General features: G+C 35.6%; 2 protein-coding genes across 10 annotated transcripts; both read left to right on the top strand.

The window, feature by feature from the left end:
• Window positions 1–885: 885 nt before the first annotated feature.
• Window positions 886–20,155, top strand: LOC107008139 (alpha-1,3-mannosyl-glycoprotein 2-beta-N-acetylglucosaminyltransferase). Of its 8 annotated transcripts, XM_015207063.2 has the most exons (19): window positions 888–1,131; window positions 2,226–2,276; window positions 2,644–2,731; window positions 3,892–3,954; window positions 4,260–4,294; window positions 4,399–4,475; window positions 4,567–4,612; window positions 4,704–4,766; window positions 5,531–5,597; window positions 5,701–5,769; window positions 5,852–5,921; window positions 6,359–6,420; window positions 12,571–12,661; window positions 12,748–12,841; window positions 17,053–17,115; window positions 17,224–17,262; window positions 17,341–17,511; window positions 18,837–18,967; window positions 19,678–20,144. In XM_015207063.2, the coding sequence occupies exons 1-18, from the start codon at window positions 1,057–1,059 to the stop codon at window positions 18,951–18,953; spliced, it is 1,341 nt and encodes a 446-aa protein (XP_015062549.1). In that variant the 5' UTR covers window positions 888–1,056; the 3' UTR covers window positions 18,954–18,967; window positions 19,678–20,144. The 8 variants fall into 8 exon arrangements, with proteins under 8 accessions (XP_015062548.1, XP_027767749.1, XP_027767752.1 ...); XM_015207062.2 differs by having other exon boundaries at window positions 886–1,131; window positions 17,053–17,262; window positions 19,711–20,155; XM_027911948.1 differs by having other exon boundaries at window positions 886–1,131; window positions 17,053–17,262; window positions 19,698–20,155.
• An 837-nt stretch (window positions 20,156–20,992) lies between these two features.
• LOC107029899 (metallothionein-like protein 4B) lies at window positions 20,993–21,832 on the top strand. 2 transcript variants are annotated; one of them, XM_015231348.2, is made up of 3 exons: window positions 20,993–21,247; window positions 21,323–21,419; window positions 21,483–21,832. In XM_015231348.2, the coding sequence occupies exons 2-3, from the start codon at window positions 21,337–21,339 to the stop codon at window positions 21,634–21,636; spliced, it is 237 nt and encodes a 78-aa protein (XP_015086834.1). In that variant the 5' UTR covers window positions 20,993–21,247; window positions 21,323–21,336; the 3' UTR covers window positions 21,637–21,832. The 2 variants fall into 2 exon arrangements, with proteins under 2 accessions (XP_015086834.1, XP_015086825.1); XM_015231339.2 differs by lacking the exon at window positions 20,993–21,247 and having other exon boundaries at window positions 21,254–21,419.
• The last annotated feature ends 3,737 nt before the right edge of the window (window positions 21,833–25,569 follow it).

Here is a 25,569-nt window from a genome sequence, read left to right as displayed (position 1 = left end):
TAATGCTTAATAAACAATTTTCCGATGCGGAGTATGTTATAAACAAGACTTAAGTCATATGGAGCCCCTTAACGGGCGAATATTTTATTTAAACGCTTCAATTTATCTTTGTGTCTATTGAACACTTTATTTGTTCAAATATCATTTCTATTAGACACAAAATGTTGACATGTCAAAAAATGTGTGCTACACTCTCTAAAAAGGCATAAAACTATTGAAATTAATACTTTTTTTTTTCTAACTTATATACTAAAACTAATGAAAAGGGATTAAAAAAAATTATTTTTTTTTGAAAATGTACTCTTCTTCCCCCGCCCAAAATTGCACCCCGTGTACTATTCCATCTCCATAATTTTTTTTACACAGGTGCACAACCCATGCCCTTATGTTTGCAATATTGATGCACTTTTGATCTTCCCATAAAATTTTATCTATTTTTTAGCATTAATTTTGTCCAAAATTTTATACAAGGAATGTTCAATCGTCTTTCTATATATATAATAGAAATAATAAATCTATATGAGAGAAAGAACAATACCTTGTTTTGTTCACTAAAAATATTATTGCAGCTAATTTAAAAACATCTTAACATATGACTTTGCAGGAAAAGAAAAAATTGTACTATTACACATGAAGTTATCATGATAAACCTATCGACTTTACCTGCAATATGATTTCTACTAAATAAAATAAAATATTTTTCTTCTCACATTCTTACATATGAAATTGTTATTTCTACTAAATATATAAAATGATGATTGAATATCCATATATAGATTATAGATAAAATTAATACTAAAAATAAATAAAATTTTAAAAGAGGATAAAAAATATACTAATATTCTAAAAAAAAAAGCTATTAATATTCTACATGACAAGTCAAGAATCACTTTTGAGTTTAATCAAAGAAAATGGACTATTGATCCTTTCCTCTTAAGCCTATAAACAAATTAGAGTCTGTGATGTAATTGGAAGAGACCGTTATTGACTTGATCCTATGTGAGGCAACACTCGGAACTGAGAAACCCTTAGAATTCAATTTCGCATTTGGCAGAGATGAGAGGAAACAAGTTTTGCTTTGATTTACGGTACCTTCTCGTCGTGGCTGCTCTCGCCTTCATCTACATACAGGTTATCTTCTGGCTTCCTCTCAGATCTATACGCACATAACTATTATTCATTTCATCTCAGCGATTTTTTCTGTAATTTAACACAATTTGGTATCTTTAGTGAACCTAATTGTCAGTTGAGGTAGAATCTCTTATGAAGCTATAGAACAATTCCACTAACGACTATAACTTTAAATCCCGAGCTCCTCGGGGTCAACTATATTAATCATCTAATGAGGGGTTTGGCTAAAAAGAAATGCAAACTTGCACAACCAGTGAATTGCTTAACCATCAAGGGGATGCAAAAATTTATTTGTACAAAACTAGCTGCTTTTACCCTATTTGTACAATGTGATATTTCCGCTAAAGAGATTTACTTGAACCTTCCTTCAAAAAACTTAGCTAGGCCAACTGGTCTCTCTTTTAGGATTTGGCTTGCAATTCAAAGATAGAGTCAGTGCTTAGCAAAGAATTGACATTCAAATGTCCAAAAATCTTCGGAAGCCATGCAATTGAAAATTCTTATAGCTTGTAGGCAATGGAATTGAAAGTTTCCCCAAATATATTCTGACGATACTGCGCCAACTTATGCGTATAACTTACGTTACCATACTGTATTGGTTCGGTTTTAGTATCTCTCTATGATGTTTCCAACAAAAGAAAATAGCAACATATGAATTTTAAGTCACAAGGGGCTGGCCTAGCGACTGAGAAATTGCTGTGGCGAAATTGGGAACCAAGATTGGTATTCGAACAGAGGAAAAAGTACAGAAATTCCTTGCATCTGCCTAAGCTTAGTGGATGTTGTTACTCAATACTTGTGTTGCTAGGAGATAGTAAGTACCTGGTGGATTGGTCGAGGTTCACAAAAGGTAACCTTGATACCGCTATTATAAAGAGAAAAGTTTATATTGCTTAGGTAAAGCCATAACTTGTCCACTACCCCAAGCAATCCTTTCTTTGCATGATTAGCTTGTTTTATCTTTATTTTTACATATGAGGTTACTTGGTTCTGTTGACATTGGTGTTATGAGAAGAAATTACCTAACTGGATTACTGTTTGCTTAATGGCGAAGTAGGTATATTTTAAGTGGTTGTTTTTGCTACATTTCTCAGATGCGGCTTTTCGTGACACAGTCAGAATATGCAGACCGCCTTGCTGCTGCAGTAAGTATCTAGGCTCATCTAGTCATCCTTCCGAATGGAATCTAAATACCATAGACATATTTCCTGTGTTCTATCGTTTATGTATTTATAATTCTTGTCATGTATTATGAACATAACGTTTCTAAAAGCTTTTTTTTTTGAACAAGCGTTTCGAAAAGCTTCATATGCTCTACTTGAAGATATCCTTCAACAGTTCAAATATTCATTCCGAAAATCCTCTCTTTTCTTCTCTACAGGAGATTGCTTAATCTTGTTTTGCATTTTCTTAGCAACACACAACTGCATCCTACGTCAATGATGTAGCTAAAGAAAGAAGAGAATAGCTTTTAATTGCTAATAATGTGTACAAATCATGTGAATGACACAGATTGAAGCAGAAAATCATTGTACAAGTCAGACTAGGTTGCTTATTGACAAGATTAGCCAGCAGCAAGGAAGAGTAGTGGCTCTTGAAGGTGCACTGTGTTCTCCGGTGTAATCTTTTCTTTCTTTTTTGTCCTCTTTCTAACTATGTTAGAAATGGATTTATTTCCTTCATTCGTAATCCTCCATTCGACAATGGATCTATTGGAAATCGTATATCTTGAAAATCTTACGTAAGTTCCGTCCTATTGTATACGAGTGTGGTGGAAAAAATGGTGTAGATCTGTTCTCATTTTAAACAATTATTGTTTTTGTGTTGTATATTGCGAGATATCTTCATGGATGAGCAGTGAGGATGGGACCTTGATGCAATGCGGAAACCAAAAGAAACCCTAATCTAAGAACAAGAAAGTAAAAGATAAATAGATAGAACACAAGTATGGAATTAATTGACAATTATGGTTCTAAGATAACCAAAACCTTCAATTGTTGAATCCGAAAAAACCACCTAAGCTTTAAGATGAACCTCAAGGGAGTTGAATTCACCTTGAAACTCACCTCTCAAACAAAGGTTCAACAAAAGCTTCACCAAGCTCTCAAATCTCTCAAAGAGAAGAAAACCAATATTCATCAAGACTAAGTCTATCAAGGTAGTTTCAACTATTTATAGTTTAGGATAATTATTACAAAAAACGCCTTAAGTGACATCCCTTGAAAATTGCAAAATAAGCCAAATTGCTCTGCTAATCGTGACATGCGGTTCAGGCCTGAATCTGGGCAGTGTCCAGTTCTGAGATACAGTCCAAGGTACAGGGCGTAAGTAATTCTGCGGGCCGTATGTCGCTTCTGTACCTGCCGCATCTGGCTGTTCTTGACTTATGGTTGAGATACAGTCCATATGCTTAGTCATTGTTCCCTCCTATTTTGTCCTCTAAGGCTATCTTCATGACATGAGATCCCTGGGATGACATCAAAATATGCTCAAGCACTTCCATCTTCATGAATTGTCCTTGTAATGCTTGGAGATCTCGTGCTCGACTCCTTGTAAATGGCCTTGATGCAACTTGGCGTATTAGACCTGTTCAGTTTCTTCATGTTTCTCTTTCAATGCATTTTTCCTTGTTCTTTCTGTGATAATGTAGATCTCAAATAATTTCTGTACCAATCCAAAAAAAACAATGCTTTTTAACTTTGTATATGAAGGGTTATGGGTAGTTGTACTTCCCTTATCTTCATCTTGCTACATTTTCAGAACAAATGAAGCGTCAGGACCAGGAGTGCCGACAATTAAGGGCTCTTGTTCAGGATCTTGAAAGTAAGTTGATAAACTCCTCTTTCTTCTTTCAGCTTTTTGTCAAAAGCCGCTGCTTTTAGTCGCAGTAGTATGAAATGTACACCTGCAAAATATATACCCATTGTATGTGATAAATAAAGACCTGTTAATGTCAATTTGTCAGTTCATACATTGAGTTTATTAATGTTGTGAGCTCTAAATTTTATTCTAGTTTAGTCATGCCTACAAGTAATCTTATCTTATCATTAAATAAATAAATATATACTCATGCCTACAAGTATTTGAACTTATTTATGTATTTGATGTTGTTAATTTATCTGTTACAGGTAAGGGCATAAAAAAGTTAATCGGAAATGTGCAGGTTTATATACATTCTCACATCTTCAGTCATACATTTGCTACCACCATCTGTTGACCTCAATTCTGTCAAATCTTTGTTCATCAACTAATTACTATATTTACTAGATGCCAGTGGCAGCTGTAGTTGTTATGGCTTGCAGTCGTTCTGACTACCTGGAGAAGACTATAAAATCCATCTTAAAGTATGCTTTCTATCAAAACAATTTTATCTGCTTCTTTTGACATACTAGATGCCTCAGCTGATAAGCCCGGTATTTCCATTGTTGTCATCAGATACCAAACATCTGTTGCATCAAAATATCCTCTTTTCATATCCCAGGTACCCATTTATTTTCCCTCATAGCCTTCTATTGCATGCTTGTCTTCTTTGTCTTGCTGAGCCTACTTCTCGTTCTACTTCCCTTTGGCAGGATGGATCAAATCCTGATGTTAGAAAGCTTGCTTTGAGCTATGATCAACTGACGTATATGCAGGTACTTTTCCTATCGCTTGAGAAAGGGAAAATGAAATTTATTTGGGGTATATCTATCTGTGAAATTTAAATCAGGCTAATCCTTACTTGGAGAAAAAGTATAGACTTAAGAATATGAACTCATTGTTCCAATGCTCAATCATCGTCATTCCAGTAACAAGATCTTGTACTGGTGAAACAAGTTAGTAGTAAAATTACCCATAAGGAGTTTTTATCTAGTAAAAATGGAAAGGGAAAACATACATAATCTATATTTGACATGTAAATGTTATCCTAATCATTTTAACTCTTTTAATACTTCATTCATTCATTGTGTGACAATTTGCCCCCCTCCCCCGTTAGCTAACAAGTGGGAGAGGCATGTGTAGTTTGATTTATTCTTTTAAGATATATATGTATATATATACATATATATGATTTCCTTCTCTCTCTTTGTTTGATTATTCCATACTTCTGTTTTGTATATATACTCATCTACTTATCTACAAGGTTCATAGTTTTATAACATATCAATTGGCTAAATTTTGTTCTGATAAATGCTTTGCTTGCATGGGAATGAAGCTAACTGCTTTTCGTTTAGCTTAAGGTAGCTGTAGTTACTTTAGTCTGTATCTAATCTTTTGCTGATTAGTGATAACAGTTCTGGCCTTACATTATAAAGTGTAGTTACAAGCATTGCTTCTGTTTGATCTTTGTATCGAACTCTTCTTGGCAGTTTTTTATTGATTTTCTTAATAAAAGACCTTTTTGACTTTTAATCGACAGCACTTGGATTTTGAACCTGTGCATACTGAAAGACCAGGGGAACTGGTTGCATACTACAAGATTGCACGTAAGGATTTTTTTTGCTTTTTCTCCTTCAACTTTTTCCTTTGTTCATTTTTATTTCAACTAGTGTTAGTTTTGCATTAACCATTGGACCACTCTTTCCTTAGGTCATTACAAGTGGGCATTGGATCAGCTGTTTCACAAGCATAATTTTAGCCGTGTTATCATACTAGAAGGTACTGCTGATCTATCATAATCACTATGTTGCATATTCTCTGCACTTTTTCTTCTCACAATATTTTTGCTTCTGACATGCAGATGATATGGAAATTGCGGCTGATTTTTTTGACTACTTTGAGGCTGGAGCTACTCTTCTTGACAGAGACAAGTAAGGCATTCTCAAGGACCCAGATTTTCCATGCTTACATTCAAAGGATTGTTCACTTCATCCTCGTATCAGGAAAATCTATTTTTTTCCTCTTGTTGGCCAACTCCCCCCCAATTCAACCTTTTGGATCATTTTTTTTAAGAACCAACACAATTGGATCAGATTCTACAGCCATCCAAGATCTCTTTCTCTCCCAGGCACGTGTTAGGAGAAAATCGATGGAAGCGCTGGGGATAAATTTCCATTTTTTGAGTATAACATTTTTAGCAAAAGGACTAAAAACTTCTGCTTACATAAACTTGTGGCCAAATATGCTAAGTGGGATAGTGAACCTAAAAAAATGGGACCTGGCCTAAAACATGATGACAGATTGCAAAATGCCTATTCTCAATGTTCCAAGTATAACATTTTTTACATCCTTGTGGTGAACATCCCAGGTCGATTATGGCTATTTCTTCTTGGAATGACAATGGACAAAGGCAGTTCGTCCAAGATCCTTGTAAGTTATATCTTTCTTCCTCTTTTGGGAATGGTGGTTAGGAGTTTTCTTTTGAACTATTTTCCTGTCTCACTTGAAATGTTTATTGGTTAATTCAATAAAGAAACTTAAACACACTGCTTAGAGCAGATTGTTTCTTGTTTCTGTTATGTTTAATGGTTCTACTTCCATTTTGTTTCTGGTTCCTTGGAAAAACCTAAAACAGCAGCAGGGATTTGATGTTGCGTACTTTTATTTTTGGTGTATTTCTGCAGTTTTTTCTTTATTCCTTTTCCATGACTGATTCCTATATTTGTCTGCCACATGCCTCTCTTTCTGCTACTGGTTCCTGAATTCCTCTGGCATCGTCTTTCTCCTAGATCAACCAATATTCTTTTAATCAACTTGAGCTTGAATCATTTTACTCATGCTAATATAAGTGTCAGGATGAAGCACCGGGCTGTGTCTCTTTCTTTTTCTACAAAGTTGTCACCTATTTATTGTGGTTGTCTAAAGATTCTCCGCTCACTCAAGGATATTGGATAAGATTGTGTTCTGGTCCCCTGTTATGGATCTAGTTACGGATCTAGTTACGGGACGCTGCAAGATAAATCTGAAGTTATTTTTTCTACCTATGGTGCTGCTGGTTCGTTAAGAGAGAACTTGCGATCTCTTGAGTTTGAAATACTCAAAAGCTTGACCAAAATACAACATTGGTGATTAACCACCCACCTAATAACAAGGAAATAACTTCCTACTACTACTAAAATGAGAAAGCGGAGGAATAACCTCCTTACTGCTAATAACTACTACACAGAATACACAGAAAACAACTCAGGGAAAACACTGTTACAGAGGACCTATTACAGTGAAAACAGAAAAGCATAATTAATAGCTACTGATTTAGTTACCGTGCATAAAACTACTGGTAGATTAAAAGGTACTAACAGTACTCTAATCCTTCAAATCACGCTTGTCCAAAGCACAAAGTGTGACAAGTAATTCTTCTTCATAGTTAATCAAATCAATCCAGAATAACTTCTTCATCATATCAGAATTGGTCAGTTTCTTCACAAATCTGACATGTTGTTGAGGTGAGAAATCTGTTGTTTTTGATTTAAAAGCATCTAACAATTGCGAACAAGTAGGTTGTTCCTTGCGTTCCTAAAGTCTGTATAAATTCATCGCCGTAGCCAAATCTAGAGAATTATGCAACTCGACCTCTATTCCTATATAATCAGTAAGACTGCCGATATAAAGTCCAGTTCTTTTGTGATTGCGTAAGTGTACCAGCCCGCGAAATTAACTGCTCAAATGTTTCTTGGAAATCTGCCAAATACCCGATTTGGCGTAGCTGAGCCGATTCTCTCAATTTCTGACTACTGATTGGTGGCCCAAAACGAAGGTTACAATGATGTTTGAAGTCATCCCAAGTCAATTGAGGCAGATCTGTCTCTAATTGGAGAAACCAAAGTTGTGCACTGCCCTCCAAATGAAAAGAAGCAATTCCAACCTTTTCTTCTTCCAGAGTTCGTTGGTGTTGAAAGAAGTGTTCACACCTGTTCAACCATCCCAAAAGGTCCTCTTGGCCATTAAATCGTGGGAAATCCAGTTTTATATGTCGAGAAATGATGAAACTTCCACCTGTTTCTGATCTTGACACTCTTTTTTTACCTTTCCAACCCCGATTGTGACTGATATGTTCAGTTGAATCAGAATCGACCTTAGGATTTACTAAATCCCGTGTGAGTGCATCCAAGCGAGCATTTGTTGCTTCATGTCTGGCTAAATTGGCTGCGCATTCTTCTTGGAACAAATTCACTAATTGTGCTTGTGTTGATGTTGAATTTGGTCTCCCGTAACTCCCTTTTCTGATACCAAGTTGTTACGATCCCCTGTTATGGATCTAGTTACGCGACGCTGCAAGATAAAATCTAAATTTTTCTTTTTTCTACCTATGGTGCTGGTTTGTTGAGAGAGAACCTGCGATCTCTTGAGTTTGAAGTACACAAAAACTTGACTAATTTTCTTGCTTCTCTTTCCATTGAATTCAAATAACTTAAAGACAACGTTGGTGATTAACCACCCACCTAATAACAAGGAAGTAAATAACCTCCTTACTGCTAATAACTACGACACATAATACACAACAAACAACTGCTACAGGGAAAACACTGCTATAGAGGACTATTACAGAGAAAACAGAAAAACATAATTAATAGCTACTGATTTAATTTCCATGCATAAAACTGTTGGTAGACTAAAAGGGTACTAACAGAGTGATAGTGTGAGAATAGAATGAATTTTAACTTCTCTTTTTGTTTCAAACTCTGGGTACTAATGAAAAAGGGAGAAGTTGAAAAATTGGTTCATCAGAGTGTTTGACAAAGTTAATAGAGATTATCATTGAATCTGCATCAGGAAGATGCCAAATTACGAAAGGTGTGACCAAAGAGCATTGGCAGAGGAAGAGGCTACTTTGAAGGTAGAGATCTTTATGGAGTACGAAGAACTGATAAAAAATGAGGAATGTGTTTAGAGACAAAGGCTAGAATTTAGTGGTTGAAGGAAGGAGACAACAATATAAAATTCTTCCACAATGCAAATGCCCACAAAAGAAGCAACCATATTGACCAGTTGGAAGTAGAGGGAAAGATCATCACAGAACGAGACAGAGTGGGGGAGGAAATCATTAAGTTTTATGAGAAACTGTATTTTGAAACAGAAAAATGGAGACCTGATGGAAATTAAGTGAATTGTCCTTCAATATAAGAGGAAGAAAGATCACAACTACAGGCAAAATTTGAGGAGCAGGAACTTTATAAATGCTTGAAGTTATGTGCCATTGACAAAGCCCCAGGACCTGATGGTTACACTATGCGTTTTTTCATCAAATGTTGGGAAACTCTTTAGCATGACATCATGGCAGCATTCCATAATTTCTATGAGCAGGAAATGTTCGAGAAGAGTTTCAATGCTACCTATATTGCCTTAATCCCAAAGAAGAAAGGAGCAAAGGAACTTAAAGACTTCAAACTAATAAGCTTGATACGCAGTTTCTATAAGTTGTTGTCTAAAGTTTTAACAGAAAGAATGATGTACAAGCTGGTAGACTCCCAACAGATGGCTTTTATCTAAGGAAGACAAATCATGGATGAGGTGTTAATAGCAAATGAAGCAATAGACTCTGAGTGGGTCAAAAGAAAACCAGGCATCCTATGCAAACTGGACATTGAGAAAGCTTATGATCATGTTAACTGGGGTTTCTTCTCAATATACTCGGGAAACTGGGATTTGGAGAAAAGTTGATTAGATGGTTACATTTTTCATCTCAACAGTAAAGCTTTCTGTCCTCATTAATGGTGCTCCCGAAGGTTTTTTTAAGCCCAAAGATCAATCAGACAAGGGGATCCTTTATCTCCATTCCTCTTTATTCTTGCCATGGAGGGACTTAACAACATGATCAAGATAGCTAAATCAAATAGGTGGATCACGGGATTTGAGGTGTCTATAATGAGAGGACTTTGGAGGTAACACATCTCCAATATGCAGATGACACTTCAATTTTTCGTGATGCAGATGAGGAACAACTAAGATACCTTAGGGTCATTTTGGTGCTTTTTGAAGGTATGTCAGGTCTTAACATCAAGCAGGGAAAGAGCCATTTATATCCCATAAAAATGGTCTCTAATATGGAGCTCTTGGCCTCAGTTCTAGGAGGCGAGGTGGGAGCACTACCTGCTATCTACCTAGGGATGTCACTGGGAGCAAAATCACAATCCAAAGAAATTTGGAATTATGTCTTGGAGAAATGTGAGAAGAAGTTGGTCAAATGGAAAGCACAATATTTATCAAAGGGGGGCAGGCTCACTTTAATAAATGCAGTCTTGGATGCCCTTCCTATGTACATGCTAACTTTGTTTCCAATACCTGCAGGAATAGTACAAAGATTGGATAAACTAAGAAGGGATTTTTTTTGGCAAGGAAACAAGAAAAGAAAGGGATACCATCTGGTAAAATGAGAAGTTATGATCAAGAGGAAAAAACGAGGTTTAGGCATCAAAAATTTGAAAAACCAAAGCAAGGCTCTAAAGCTGAAATGGTTGTGGAGATATGCTTATGAACCACACTTAATGTGGAGCAAGGTGATTAAACTGAAGTACGGCGAGATGGATTCATGGGTCACCAAGGAAGCAACCAATCCCTATGGTGTTACTGATTTGAGATCAATTAGGAACTGGTGGCCTTCCCTAAGGAATCATACTACTATAACAGTACACAATGGTGTCAGGACACAATTCTGGAAAGATAGATGGCTTGGTAATCAAAATTTGTCAGAGATCTTCCCTGTCATCTTTGACTTAGCACTACATAAAGACAGAACAGTGGCTGAAATGTGGTCTCTCCAAGGTTGGGATCTATCTCTCAGAAGGAATTCAAATGACTGGGAAGTTTGTAGATTAGTTGAATTCTTTAAGAGGTTGGAATCATTTCAAGGTTTGATGGAAGGGGAGGACTGGCTACGGTGGACAGAGCACAACAAAGGAAGATACAAAGTGAGTTCAGGTTACAAGGTCATGAACAGGGTTCCTCTAACCCTCAATTGGCCTTGGAGACAAATTTGGAAAACCAAAATTTCACTCAAGGTGGCATGCTTCACTTGGTTGTTAGCAAAGGAGGCAGTACTAACACATGAGAATTTGAGGAAACGAAACAACATTCTGGTGACACATTGTTGTTTATGTGGGGAGGCAGCTGAGACAGTTAGGCATTTGTTCTTACATTGCAAAATCACTGAACGACTGTGGAAGATTTTCATCAATCTCAGAGGCATTCAATGGACAATGCCTAGCACGATTGTTGACACTCTCAAGATGGGAGGAAGCAGGAATTGAGGCAAAGAACAGAAGTTTTTGGAGGACAATTCCAGCATGCATCTGGTGGACGGCACGTGGACCATTTGGAGAGAAAGGAATGCTAGAAGCTTTGAGGATAGAAGTAGATCCCTACAAATGATCAAAGCAGATTGTATTCTGTTATTATGTTTTTGGTGTACAAAGAGTTCCCCTGTAGATGCAGAAGCAATCTTAGAAGTATTAGAATCATGCTAGGCTTGCTGTTTTTGTTCCTAGATTTTCATACTTTTCTGTAAAGGGGCTTTCAGTACTACATAAGTACTAGTTTATAATACAAATCATTAACTTTTTTTTTTTAAAAAAAAAGGTGTGACCAGTTAGCTCTAGTACAGTAGGGCAAAAAACATTTCAGCACTAGTACAAGTAGCTTAAAGCTTAAGCTAAGGAGCTAATGAAATCCAAAAACATGTCGACAGTATTAACAGGTGGTAGCGAATCCAACTGGACAAATTAACTAATGATATAGTCTTCAGAGAGTGGGTAGAAGGTGATATTCCATCAAAGCATCTGCGGTTCCTTCCATTCCAGATAACCAAAATGACTGCTGGGATCATCCTCCAGTTTTTCTTGATGACTTTGTCGACTCTGCAAGAGATCCAACTGATGTAGGACTCCTTGATCAACCTGGGTATACTCCTAGAAAGGCCATACAGAGAGAAGAAAAAGTTCCAAATATCAGTGGTGATGAGGCAGTGCAAAAACAGATGCTAACACTCTCAAGATTCTATTTGCATAAATAACATCTATTTACTTGAGTAATTTTCTTTCTGCTAAGATTATCTAGTGTCAAGCAAGCATTATTTAAGAGTTGTCCAGACTAGACATGTAACTTTGAGTGGTAGCCTGGTCCTCAAATCATGCTTCCAAGGCCAATCCTCCAGAATTCCCCTGTCAACACATTAGATCATGCCTTTCCTTGACTGTGTATTCCCCCTCTTTACATGTACCCCAAATGATTATGTCTAAGATTGTCAAAAGAGAAATCTATATTTCTCTTTTCGGGATTCCATAGTCCTTTCTATGAGTGCGAGCTTCAATGAATATTTTGGACTGTCAAAGACGAAAGAAGAAAACAATTTTTTGACCCATTCATGTCATTGTTGAGCTGTTCAAAACTGTATAGTCCATGGAGATTAATCCCATTGTACTGCTCGATGTTGTGGAATATATTGATACTATTTAGGTGTTCTTTTAGCAAAGTAAACAGGGTTCACTTTTCTAATCTCACTGAAATGCTTTGCATTTTACACTGCAGATGCTCTTTACCGCTCAGACTTTTTTCCTGGTCTTGGATGGATGCTTTCAAAATCAACTTGGTCCGAACTATCTCCAAAGTGGCCGAAGGCATATCCTTTCCAACTGATGTGCTTATTTCTTGCATAAATTAACTGCCTTTGGAACCTTAAAAAATTTTCTTTGACCTTACTTTTACTTACTGGGATGACTGGCTGAGGCTCAAAGAAAATCACAGAGGTCGACAATTTATTCGCCCAGAAGTTTGCAGAACGTACAATTTTGGTGAGCATGTATGTGTATAAAAGATGAGCTAGATGGCTTTGGCTCATTAAATGTAGTTGAACTTGAATCTGTCTTCAATTGTGTGATTGATATTGCTGATTCATTCATTTAGATACTTCTCAAGAGAAAAAATGTTTCTAATTCCTTCTACCGCTGTTTTTACCTTCTGAAACAGATACTGATAGGTGATAACTATGGAAAATTTATCAATTTCCACCATCTTAACAAAGAAGTGGGTATTCCTATAGCAAGCCCCAACTTGTTTGGAAGGCTTGAGCAATATTTAGATAAAGTCAGGGAGTTGCAATGGATTCAAGGTTTTGAAATTGGCACCACTACAGGCAATACATTGACTATCTCTCGAGTCTCACCTGTGATATGTAGATGACACTTGTATCTTTTTTGATCAAGTAAAAGTTTTCATTAATAATAACAAGGCCAACTTGGCCATATACAAGTGCGATACCAAAAGGAGGAGAAACATACAAACTCTGGTCGTCTCCAAAGGACTCCCAATCTTCTATACAAACAGGAACTACATGGGTGCATCAAAAGAAAATGAAGAGTCGGAGACTACTACTCAGTTGAGCAAAGCTCATCTCCACCCCTTCAAAGGCTCTTCTATTTCTCTCTTCCCAAATGACCCACATTAAGCAAGAGGGTAACATTCCAAGCCTTGTGCATTCTACTTCTAGCTGCACTCTTCCAGTTGAACATCAACTCCTTTACAGATCTTGGCATTACGCAAGAAACTCCAAACCATCTAAGATATCCTCCCATAACTTCGTAGCTAATTTGCAATGTATTTAAGTATGGTCCAAGTCCTCCTCACTCACCTCCTTACAATGGAAATACCAGCTCAAGCAGACAGCCTTTCATCTCCTAAGATTCTCCACTGTCAAAATCACTTCTCTTGTAGCTAAAATCCTATTCAGTTGCCTTAGGAATTTAAACCAAGATACTTGAATTTGGCACTTTGATCTTCTGTGGAGCAAAAGTGTTACAGATGAATTTGGCACTTCAGATTTTTGAAACTCCTTCTGGCCTCCACATCAACATGTTAAAGAGCATTATCTACCTTGTCACTGAAATGCAAAATCTGGATTTGTTGGCTGAAATACATTACTGTGAGATAGGTCCCTTCCCAACTATTGGTTTTAAGGTCAATCTTGGTGTTGTTTGAAGGAGTCTCAGGTTTGCATATCAACTGGAGAAAGAGTCAGTTTATCCTATTAATAATGTCTCTAATATGGAGGAACTGTCTTGGATTTTGGGAGGGGAAGTAGGTTCTTTGCCTACCATTTACCTGGGCATGCCCTTAGGTGCCAAATCAAAGGCTTTGAACATCTGGAACCCAGTGATTGAAAAGTGTGAGAAAAAGCTTACCAGATGGAAATCTCAATATATCTCCTTAGGAGGCAGAGTCACTCTCATTAATTCAGTTGTGGATGCCTTACCTACTTACATGATGTCCATGTTTCCTATTCCTAATGGGGTGATACAAAGACTTGATAAAATTAGGAGGGATTTCTTATGGAAAGGGACAGAGGAAAATGATTCCACTGTCAAACATTTAGTCAAGTGGAACAAGGTTCTCTGGGGGAAGAAACATGGGGGTCTTGGAGTAAGGAATTTGAAAAAGCAGAGCAAAGCCCTTAGACTAAAGTGGTTATGGAGGTATTCTCAAGAGCCTCAACCATACTGGGGAAAAGTAACTCAAGTAAAATATGGAGAGGAGAACAAGTGGATGACAAAGGAGGTCCTTACACCATATGGGGTAAGCCAATGGAAATCCATCAGAATCTTGTGGCCTCTCTTGAAGATTAATACGACCATCAGGGTAGGAAATGGTCTCAAGACTTCATTTTGGGAGGATAAATGGTTGGGCAACTTTAGCTTGAAAAGTATATTTCCAGAGATGCATGACTTGGCAGTTATTAAACAAGTGAGTGTAGCTGAGGTTTGGACATAACATGGATGGAATTTCCAGTTTAGAAGGAATTTCAATGATTGCAAAATCGAGACCGTGACTGATTTTTTTGGAAGGTTGGAAGCTTTTATAGGAACAAGGGATGAACATGATAGATTATGGTGGAGCAGAAATAACAAAGGCACTTTCAAGGTAAACTCTGCATATAAGTTGCTAAATCAAGATGGCCTTGGAAGCAGATTTGGAAACCTAAAATCCCTTTCAAGGTGTCATGTTTCACTTGGCTTCCGGCAAGAGAAGCAATTTTAACACATGAAAATCTCAAAAAAGGTTGTTCTCCATGTGTTCTACATGCTATTTATGTGGGGAACAGGTTGAGACAGTCAATCATTTGTTTCTCCTGTGCAGAATAACTTCCCAGCTATGGAGGATTTTCATTAGGCTCAGGGGTTTTGCTTGGGCTATGCCTAACAGAATCACGCATCTTTTATACAGTTGGGGAGAAGTAGGGGTGGGAGCTGCAGATAGAGATAGATGGAGGATTGTCCTAGCCTGTATTTGGTGGACTGTTTGGAAAGAAAGAAATGCTAGATGTTTTGAGAGCAAGAATTGTGGTCTCCAAAAGATCAAACTAAATTGTATCAGGCTTTTTTTTTCTGGTGCAAGCAAATGTATTTAGAGGAGACTGAATCCATTATAGATATCCTAGGTTCTGTTAGGATTTAGATTCAGTTTTCTTACTTTTTGACAATGGTTTAGTGCAACCCAAGCACTGGTTTCAATGAATATACACAATGTTACCTTCTCAAAAAAAATAAAAAAATCCCGTCTGGTATTACCCTTGGTTACTAAAAACACAGATCTGACAAAATTTGGAATGGAACTGAGAAATTTGAAACAAAGTTAGCCACATGGAAAATGCAGTATTTATCAATGGGTGGTAGGCTCACTCTTATCAACAACACCCTTGATTGATTCCTACATACATAAATGTCACTATCCCCTATCCCTCAAGGATTCAAAAGAAGCTGACAGAATTAGAAGGAACTTCCTGTGGGAAGACAACATCACTGCCCATAAGTTTCATCTGGTAAAATGGGAGAAAGTAACTCTGCGTTAATCACTGGGAGGCTTGGACATCAGGAACCGTATTCTTCACAACAGGTGTTTACTCGTGAAATGGCTATGGAGGAATGAAGAGGAGGATCAGCTAAACTGGAAAAGAGTGGTGAATGCCAAACATGGGATACACAGTAACTGGTGCACAAAGGTCTCCAGGCTCGTCATAAGGTAGGCCTTTTGAAGAACATTATCAACCTTTGGGGCAAGTTCAGCCAGAACAACAGATTTCAAGTTGGGAATGGGGCAAAAGTTAATTTTTGGAAAGATTGATGGTTAGGACTCTTCAACCTTGCTATCTGACTTCCCTAACATTTATCAAATTGTTAGAAGTTCTGACACTACCGTCTCTCAGAATATAGAAGCCAATTCTTGAAATCCAATCTTCAGGGGGAATGTGAATGACTGGGAAATTGGTGAATTGTGTGGCTTCCTAGGCAGATTGGGATACTGTATGTCAGTGAGCAATTTTCAGACATGTTCATCTGGGGAACAAGTCCATTGGGAGTTTATACTGTCAGGACTTGAGATAGATGACCTATACATCATCAGTCAGAACTGTCCCCTAAATTCATCTGCTACAGTTGGACTGCTCTAAATGAAACCTGCCTCACTCAAGATAACTTGAACAGAAAGTCCTTTCACATAGTTTACAAATGCTATATGTGCCATCATAATATTGAAACAAATAAACACAAATTCCTCCATTGTGCAGTTGTTTCAGACATCTGGAGCATGCTTTTTTTTCTTTCTATTTTTTGACAGCTGGGTGTTACCAGAAAGCGTCAAAGATGCCTGCAGAAGCTGGAGTTAATGGAAAATTGGTAAATCGATCAGGAAGATCTGGAGAATGATTACTGGATGCATTTTTTGGACCTTTAGGACAGAAAAACAGAAGGTGTTTTGATGGTTTAGCAACTATAAACTACTCCCTGAAAGCTACATGTTTAATATCTTTTAAGTCGTTGGAGCATTTTCTCCCCCTATAAGCTCTCCCCAGTCTTTGTTGGATTTTGTTCTCTCCCTATCTCTAGCATAGGACTTCTGTAATCTACTATTCTAACTGCACCAGTACAGTGCTTTTGTGCATTTTTTTGATGCTTTTAATTTTATTCCTTCATCAAATAAACTTCTCCTTAAACTTTGTCAACAATCTTTTATTATTTACAGGGTTCTAGTTTGGGGCAGTTTTTTAAGCAGTATCTTGAGCCAATTAAGCTAAATGATGTCCAGGCATGTTACTATCTCCCTTGTGTATTTGTTGCCATCACCCCTTTTTTCTTGTCTACTCAATTTTTTTCGTTTGTACAATATGTACTCTACCTGGAATTTTGTGTGAAGGTTGATTGGAAGTCAATGGACCTAAGTTACCTTTTGGAGGTAATGACTTGAGGATTATTATGTGCTGAAGATTAAAGAACTTAGGAAAGCATGTAACTTGAACTTTCATGTTCTCAGGACAACTATGTGAAACACTTTGGCGACTTGGTTAAAAAGGCTAAGCCCATCCATGGAGCTGATGCTGTTTTGAAAGCATTTAACATAGATGGTGATGTGCGTATTCAGTACAGAGACCAACTAGACTTTGAAGACATTGCACGACAGTTTGGCATTTTTGAAGAATGGAAGGTAATGCAATGTGACCCCTTCTATTTCATATAAAATTGAGTATGACCTTAGATTTGATCATATTTGCTTGAGTGGGTTCTTTGATGCAGTTATTGCATATGTTGGGTATGACTGTGCATTGCATAGTGGGCATCTATTCTACTTAACTTTGAAATAAACTGCTGAGGAGTTCAATATTCATTCGTGATTTTATACTTTTAGCTCTTGGTGATTTACTGTTTCACTGTAGTATGTTTTTTTTTTAAAAAAATTTATTTGGATATAGCATGGATGTGAACAGTTGCTGTTTGCTTGTTTAGTTTTGCAGCACAAAAGAAAAAGGCAGGTGCTCTCTTAGGGTTAGAGTGAGTAATCAGAATCCAATTCCACAACTCATCCCCTTCTAGGACTGAGGTGCGAAGGGGGGTGAAATTGAAATGCATGCTTTCCCTTTCCCCTTTCACTTGTAGGGATCTATGGGCTTGGGGCCCAGTCAACTTTGTGCTTCTGGGCTTGAACAAAAACTGAGCTTTGCCAATGGGCAAGACTTGAATAGTATTAATTGCCTGTGGGCTGGCTGTTCTGACCTCACATATTTATTATTATAATTCATATGTTTTGATATTGAAATTATACTATAATAAATATTTGTTCTGGAATATATACCTACATGTATAGAATTAGCATAAAGGAAATAGGAGGTGATTTTTCAAAAAATTAGATTAATTTTTAGCATTTACTTGTTTTATTTGTGGCTTTGGTTACTTGGTCAATTTGTTTACTATATTCTTAAAAAAATGCAAACTAAGTTGCTATAAAGTCAGATTATATTTAATGTTATGTTTTCATATTTTGAAGATAAATTCTTATAAGGCCCATTTGTTGCTCATGATCGTCCTCCTCTGCTATTAGTTGTCATGTTTCTCTCCACTACCATTTTTCCCGTTTAATTGCTACTTTGATTTGCTTGAGCCAAGGGTCTTTTGAAGGAAACTCTCTACATCCGAGTGGTAGTGGTAAGGTTTGTGTACACTCTACCCTCCCCAGAACCCATTTTGTGGGATTTCATTTGTATGTTGGTGTTGGTGGTGGTCAGTCCTACTCTAGGAGAAGGTATTCATGGAATTGAAATTAGGCCATGATGTGATGCAACATGTAAGTGAAACCCGGGTTAGGGTAATCTTTGTTAATATGGATTATTGACCGGCCCCATGTTGGTTCTTACCCCGGACCATGGACAGTTCCACTCGCAGTAGCTGTGAGCCTGTGACTGGATTTGTCCTCTGTCATGGGCTCATGGTTCTTCTGCTTTCTGTAAAACTTGCATTAACTGTTCATTTCATCAGGATGGTGTACCACGGGCAGCATATAAAGGAATAGTAGTTTTCCGGTTTCAAACATCTAGACGTGTGTTCCTTATTGCCCCTGATTCTCTTCAACAACTTGGAGTTGAAGATACTTAGCAAAGATATGATTGGTAAGTTTATGCCCTAATTAGCAAAACTATTTAGTATTCTATATGCACAGCTTTCATAGTTTTTGCATAGAATTTTGTTTATTCATCATGATTAAGGAAAATACTCATTTTAGAAGGCTCGGGAAAACAAAAAGAGAACCAGACTTGCATAACTGCGATCTAAACAAACCGATGACCAGTTTTGTTTACAAGGAATAAACACGTGCATTCTCTTCTTCTTTTTTCCCTTGCTCTCATGACCCGCACAGTCCTTTTGTATGTCTGTACTTGTATGTCTGACCCTCTCTACATATACTCCACCTTAGGGTGAACAGATGTTTCGCCCACTGTACATGCATCACTTTACATGAGTTGTATCATAACTTAAGGGCCCCTTAGCAGTTTCTCACATTTTCATATGCTGAGTTAAGCATAGTAGGCTACAACACGGTTCCGCTTTACTCCCTCCAGCCCATTTGAATGAGTTTATAGTTAGCTACCGCAAAAGAAAAAGAAATTAACATCATTTTGAAAATCTCTATTTGATAAATTAAATGGATTCAAGTTCCTGGTATCTCCTTAACACCCATTTTGTTAAACCAACTTCTTTTTGTGGATTAAAGTATACATGACTTGGTGGATTTCGAACTTGATATTTAGACATCCCAAAAGCTCTGTAACTTCCAAATTCACTCCTTGATGTGTATTTGTCTTTCTACTCAATTCAACAGGAGCGTGAGCAACAATTTAGACTTATTTGGCAGGATACATTTGAAAGAGCTGGCACGAAAAGCTTGATTAGCAGTAGCTACATACAACATTTTAATGTAAATGGAAGGAACTCACTGCCTACTGTTGGAGTGGATGAATCATCAGCACAGCCTATTATTCAAGTGTTACAAACAAAAAGGAGGAAATGTAGCCCCCATAAACCCAATGTTTTTCGTTTCTAAGAAGGAACGTTACGATTATGAGCAACTTTGAAGAAATCTGAGCACGTGACATTTTAGTTTTGAGATTTAACCTTAAAATCACATTTTAAGTACTCAAACGTGATTTATACATGTCCCAGGCTCCCTTTCTAGACATGATGATTGAAGAGTGGTGAAACATGCTCGAAATAATTATTCAATCGTGTTTTATAGCAGGCGTGACGGTACAAACAAATTTTATTTTATTTTTTCAGTCTCACCAGTGAGTTGATTCGTAGTTTGTTCGTTTGTCCCTAATTATTTATTTTTTAATTGACACACCTATTAAGAAAATAATGATTGATATAGTGAGTTTATAATTTTACCCCTATTAATTATGAAGTCGATGAATCAAAAACTTAAGATTTTTAAACGTCCTACCTTTTCTAGGTAATTGATTTGAGGATATAATAAGTAAAGAAAATTTGTCTTTTCTTGATTTGTCAAAATGGAAAAGTAATCAGGGGTATTTTTGGTCGAAGTCATCCTTAAACTATACTTCAATCTGAAAATACGTATTTAAAATATCATTTTTAACAGAAAACATCCTTCAAGTATTTGAAATTGAACATCCTTCTAACTGAATATGAATTTATCAGAAAGCTAACAGATTCCATAAAAATCAAGTCCTTCCATGCTAATTATTGTTCTTAGATACACAAAAATATTATTGTAAACTTTTTCGATAATTAAATTTAGCACTATGCAAAAATTTTAATTTAAATGTTTTTTCCATTTATTTTTTTATGTAATTTGGTATTAAAAATATTATTAGTGGAATATGTTTATCCCAGCTGAATATGCTAGAAGCTGCTTTATTGGAGACTTCCGTTTCTAATAATGTAAAATGAAACTCAAATGTGAAACATAATTAATATTTTGGTCACTTCAATATCGGATTGACCAATAGATCTATTGATGTTAGAACAATTTGGCTATGAAAAAGATATAGATAATTAGACTCCACCTTCTCTTCGTTACTAGATGAGAAAAAACAGATAATGTATCCTCACACCTTTCAAATATTCTTTGTTTCTGTAAGCAATAAGTCTAAGACTTTTAATATTTTTCTTCAGAAACTTGTTATAGCAAGTAATGAAATTATGCAGAAAAACTTTGTTGATAAATACGTAAACTGTTTATATTTTTATAAAATCTCTTAATTTTTTATGATATATATCAAAAGGATGAGCACGAGTAGGTGGCAAAAGAGAAAGAGAAGTGGGCGGGTAGGTTGACACGTAATAGGCAGGTGTCGTGCAGGTGGAGCTGCTTCACTCAATATATAATTAAAGAGACTTTCTGAATCCCATCAACTAATTTTGTGTAGGTGGGTCTCTCCTTCATTTGTTGCATTTTTATTGTTTGTGTGTAATTATTAAGTTTGAGAATGGGTATGGTGCAGGTACATCCATCGATATGGCTGATGTAAGAGGAAGCAGTGGTACATGCAATGAGAGGTGTGGTTGTCCTTGTCCGTGCCCGGGTGGAACGTCTTGCAGGTACATCATCCTATTTGAGATTTGAGAGTGCATGCAATCAATATATAATTACACTATATGCAGGTGCGCATCGTCTGATGCAAACATGGAGCACAAGAGGTGCTCATGCGGAGAGCACTGTGGATGCAACCCTTGCACATGTTCAAAGAGTGCCGCTGCTGGAAAGTCTAACTGCAAGTGTGGTCCTGGCTGCGCCTGTCCCACCTGTGCCGCTTAGTTACTCCCTAGTTCATTAGCAGAGCGAGTTTCTATTGAATATAATTGTGGTCACGAACCTATGTGTAATTTAATTGTTCGTTTGTGCAAGTACTAGTATCTAATGAATATGGTTATATTATGGGATGTTCCCAATCAAAGTAAACTTGGGTACCCTTCCAACTTTAATTTTGAGACGGACACACGTTCGCTCCAAATTATTTTTAATTATTATCAGATGCGTATGTATTCATTATCCCCAACATAATCTACAATGCTTACTTCCAAAAGGAAGTAGCTGCGGCAATTTATGATTTATTGAAGATTTTCAGTAACCTACATGTAAAGCACAGGTCCAAAGGGAGATTAGTATCTAGATTGTTGGTATGAACATACATGTAAAGCACAGATCCAGAGGGCGATTAGGGAGAGGATAGACATAGTACACTCCTCCAAAAGATCTCATAGATGCACTAACTTAATGTCTGTAACTAGATTGTTGGTATGACTTGTTCGATTTTTTTGCTTGAGGTCTAGAGACTTGCCTCGATCTTCTTATGAGGGGTGGTGACACTGTATGCTCCTTGGTTCTGTAAATGGATGCTCCTTGTTGTCAGCAACCGTTATTACCAGAAAAAATTACATCCAATTTGTTCAACCCTTCAAATTCATTATGTGCATGTATCCCGTTCACTTCGAAGAATAAAATGATGCTTCTCTGCCTTATGTAAAAGGAATTTCCCAAAATTTGGAGAAAAAAAACACGTTCGAAAGAGTTTTTGCAAGTTAAGAATTGTTGATGATAACTTAATGGATAATTTATAATATTTTGAAAATCTCTTTCAAAAATCTGTTCCTCAATTCAACAGGAATTATATATTGTGCTGTAATCTATGAATCAATTTGATAGTGACGCTTCCTCTTTCATATTTGTGTGTGCTAATAATAGAAGGCACCCTATGACATTTAATAAGGGTACTTCTTACCCAACCCTACCCTTTTAACGGGAAGGATAGTTTACTTTTAAGTTGAAATATAATTTAGTTTAAAGGTAAATATAAATTATTTCGAATAATTTAAGCGCGTTTTTAATCTTTTTTCGTTTAGTCTAGTGAAATCATATTGACGTGTAATGTTATCCTTGTGGCATGGATCATGTAGTTTTGAGTAAATATAATTTGAGTGTAAATATGATTTATTTTATGTTTTCTATTTTTCTCTCTTAAAATCTAAGTTTGATTTATAAACGTTGACAACCAGTGAATTTAGACAATTCCATAACATTAATGTCAACTTAATCAATTTCAGATAAACATTTAATTTAGTATATTTTTTTTACACTTTGTTTGGATTATTATTACCTATTGTTTTGTATTGTATTATTGTATGGTAGATACAATGTTTGGCTAGATTGTATTGTTTGTTATTGCTTAATAACATTTTAATTGTTTGATTTGATAGTATGTACTATATTTTAACTTATAAATTTATTCAAATACTTTTAATTATTTTAGAGTAGGAGGTTGACTAAATTTAAATCATTAAGTTAAAGGGTAAAATAATATTTTGATATATTATGTAAATATAAATTGAAAAAAGAAATTAAGTAACAATGGGAATACATCAAATTGGTTGTTTCATAAAATAGGATCTCTTATTGTTATGTAACAATTAAATTTAACAATATAATACAATATATTTTAAGTAAGAATCAATAAAACCAACTTGGGTGAAGTGGATGGTAATAATTACTCTCTCTCTCTCTTTTTTTCTTCTAAAAACAGAGAATTCTTTAACCTGATGATGTACATGTAGAACAAATAGATTTTCTGAAATGAAAAATTGAAATAATTAATTTGATCATGCAATAAATTTTAAAATAACAGAAAATAAATTGCAATTACAATAAAATAAAAAAGTATATATTTTATTGATAAAGATTGCTTGTATAATTTCTTGATTTGATTTGATTTGATGGCCGTTAGTAGCGTATTTCTCGAACTATAATGATTTAGATTTGACCTGAATATTCTATCAGTTTACGAAATATTCGAGATATCTTTTAAGGAAATATATTATCCTTTATATATACATAAAATATGATTTAAAATTGAATAGTCTTCAAGATTTCTAATTGAAACTGAACATACATCTAAAATTTCAATTTGAATTGAACACGTCCTATAAAATTCTACGATATTTTAATATCTACAAGCGCGCGCGCGCGCATATATATATATATATAAAAACCATTCATGGTTAGTGGTTAGTAAAGGAAAAGTAGATAGTTTTGATTGTTGAATCTATGATGATATACAAGTCCAAACTTACCCACAGGGGCATAGATGCAGAATGAACAAAATATATGGGCCCAAATATGTGGAAAAGTATACTATTTAATTCACATGCATAAACCTGTACTCATAACTCTTCACACCAAACAGAAAACAATCATTCAATGATGCCTTTTTTTCCCCCTTTTCCTACTTGAATATGTAATTTCAACTTCTGAAAAAATTACGACTTCTTCATATTCTCATTCACAAAAGTTTAAATCTATTCAAACACAAATTCAAGTTTCAATCAATATAATACTTTTAAAAAAAAAAAAAACTTAACTCCAAAGCTATCCCAATGCACTTTCCCAAACAGTTTCTTTTTCTATAATTTAAAAGTTAAAAATTTGATGTAAAGTTATGAAAGGAAATGTCCTAAAGTGTAAATGCACAAACTAAATGAGGCCCAAGTCAAATATAGACGTAATAATGGTATAAAAGGAATAGACCGGGCATGGTAGACTTTGACTAAATAATATCTCCGCCCTCGTCCTTTGACTCGACTTGCTATTTTTCTTTTACACATACATTTCCTTCTTCTTATTACCTCACATTTTCTATGATCTTTTAAATTTAAATTAGCATACTAACTCTTTTAATTTTTCATCTCATCTACGCTAATTTTGCACATAAAAATATTATATGTTTGACTTGACATCAAAAGGCTAAATTGAATATGGTTGGACAACATTTGTAGAGAATAATTGGACTCCAATCTCACAGATTGAGATTTGCTCTACCTAATGTTAGATCAACTTGGTTATGGACACAAGTATCTTTATAATATTAACGGTAAAATTACTATCACATTAGCCTAACGCCCAAGGTAATTTGAATAGAATAATTGAATTAAACAAGTATGTTTGTTTGTTATTATTATAAATCATATATTATTATAAGTAGGAAGCTCTCAACTTAAAAGTTGAATTACTATTTAACCCTTACAACAAATTAAAAAGTAATTAAATTTTTAATTAATTAATTAATATTATTGAACAATATTTTCTGACAATTAATTTGAAAGTTGAAAAGACTTAATCAAAATGTCAATTAATTTGAAAGTTGAAAAGATTTAATCACTTTATTATGAAATTTGAAAGGATGCATGAAAATGAAGAGTTAATTAATTAATTAATAATATTGAACAATATTTTCTGACAATTAATTTGAAAGTTGAAAAGACTTAATCAAAATGTCAATTAATTTGAAAGTTGAAAAGACTTAATCACTTTATTATGAAATTTGAAAGGATGCATGAAAATGAAAAGTAAATCAGTTATGTACGGAATTTAAAGGGTTACATCACTATAAATAGGTTTATATCCTTCTTTGTATGGAATTACTCATATTCATCATTTTGGATTGTTACAAAGAGAAAGTTTTCCAAGCTGGATGAAATTCAAAGAATGAAACAATCTTAGCTTCTTGGACAAATATGTTTGGTGCCTTGATAGGAGAATAACAGTTTGAGATATCATGATCGAAATATTAAGAACAAACTCCAGAAGACGAATCACCAGAGTTGCTATTTATTCATGGTTATATTATTACAAATCTGGCATATGACTGAAAACATCTACCATGATGATCACCTGTATGGAGATAATCTCCCCCCCCCC

The sequence above is a fragment of the Solanum pennellii genome, chromosome 1 (genome assembly GCF_001406875.1).
Source record: "Solanum pennellii chromosome 1, SPENNV200".
Taxonomy (NCBI): domain Eukaryota; kingdom Viridiplantae; phylum Streptophyta; class Magnoliopsida; order Solanales; family Solanaceae; genus Solanum; species Solanum pennellii.
This window is presented reverse-complemented; position numbering and strand designations above follow the sequence as displayed.